Source organism: Belonocnema kinseyi, chromosome 8 (genome assembly GCF_010883055.1).
Source record: "Belonocnema kinseyi isolate 2016_QV_RU_SX_M_011 chromosome 8, B_treatae_v1, whole genome shotgun sequence".
Lineage (NCBI taxonomy): Eukaryota > Metazoa > Arthropoda > Insecta > Hymenoptera > Cynipidae > Belonocnema > Belonocnema kinseyi.
The window spans coordinates 108195185-108196426 of NC_046664.1; the positions used below are offsets into that span (position 1 = coordinate 108195185).

The 1242-nt window shown below is 46.7% G+C and overlaps 1 protein-coding gene across 1 annotated transcript; it reads left to right on the forward strand.

Annotated features, from left to right (window-relative positions):
* The first annotated feature begins 226 nt into the window (after positions 1–226).
* On the forward strand, positions 227–622 carry LOC117178647 (cellular nucleic acid-binding protein-like). Its single transcript, XM_033370071.1, has one exon. The coding sequence runs from the start codon at positions 227–229 to the stop codon at positions 620–622; it is 396 nt and encodes a 131-aa protein (XP_033225962.1).
* The last annotated feature ends 620 nt before the right edge of the window (positions 623–1242 follow it).

Below are 1242 nucleotides of genomic sequence, written 5' to 3' on the forward strand. Positions count from 1 at the left end.
GGTCAGATAAACAGGAAAGGGCTAGGTCCTGGTGGAACTGGGGCCTACATCGAGGGGCAGAGCGGAGTTCTCGGCTGCCATTAAGGAGGTGATCGGCGAAGGGGGTGGCGTACGCGAGCTCGTCCACCACGCCGAGGTCGGGGTATTGGACCTCGACACAACAGCAGATGCCGAAGAGGTCGAAGCGGCCGTGAGACGTAAATTCTTAAACCAAGCTATCGGAGATATGAAGGTCAGCTTCACGAAAAGGCCTTTCAGAGGCAATTTAAAGGCCTTTGCGGAGCTGTCAGACGAACTGGCTGCAAGGCTGGTACGCGCAGGACACCTGAAGGTGGGTTGGGTGTCCTGCCATGTAAGTAAAAGGATAGAGGCCATGAAATGCTACCGCTGCCCAGGCTTTGGTCACATGGCAGCGAAATGCGAGGGTCCAGACAGGACCAAATCATGCTGGCGATGCGGAAAAGAAGGAAGCAAAGCTGTAGCATGCGAAAGCACACCGCAGTGCTACCTCTGCGTCGCAAATGGAGATGCGCCACTGACAGACCATCGTTTGGGTACAAGGAGTTGCTTGGCGTTCAGAGAGGCAGCCTCGTTGAAGAAGCCTCTTGGACTTTCAATCTAACATCGTAGCTGGGCAGGTCCAATAAGAAGCCCAGATAGCCAGGAGAAGACCAAGTTGGCATAAAAGAAGAGGGCCGAAGCACGGCTAAAGAAACGGCACCCCTTGAAGTAATGCGAAATCTGTTCCAGAGGGAATAATGCCAAGAAAAAAGGGTGGTGGTTTTTAGTGAGTCCTTGGTAGCATCATTACAATGACAGAGTTGACTTTGCGCAATGTATAATAATTATACGCAAGGTATAATTGAATATTATATTTTTCAGGTCCTTGTAGTCATGCGGCAAATAAGATATATCGTCGAGTAAAATGTTTAATAACGTCGGACTCAGCGGGCACACTTGTCTAAGACCCCTGTCTGTTCTAAAGCTTTCAGTGGTTCCTTCCCCTGTGAAGACTTCGTTCAAAGTATCTTGGTAAATAGTTTTGATCATTCTAAGCATTCAAACTGATACCCCAATTAGCTGCAACTTTTTAAATAATAGATTTCTTTCCACCGTGTCGAAAGCTTTTTTGAAATCAATAAATTCTATTTAAAGTTTGCCGCCTTCCTGTTTTATTCTGTTATTAATTAGTGAATTTAGAGTAAACCCGTGGTTTACACTAGAATTGTTTTAGAATTGCAT

Coding starts and splice junctions, on each gene's coding strand:
- LOC117178647 (XM_033370071.1), top strand. CDS start 227: ATGAAGGTCAGCTTCACGAAAAGGCCTTTCAGAGGCAATTTAAAGGCC.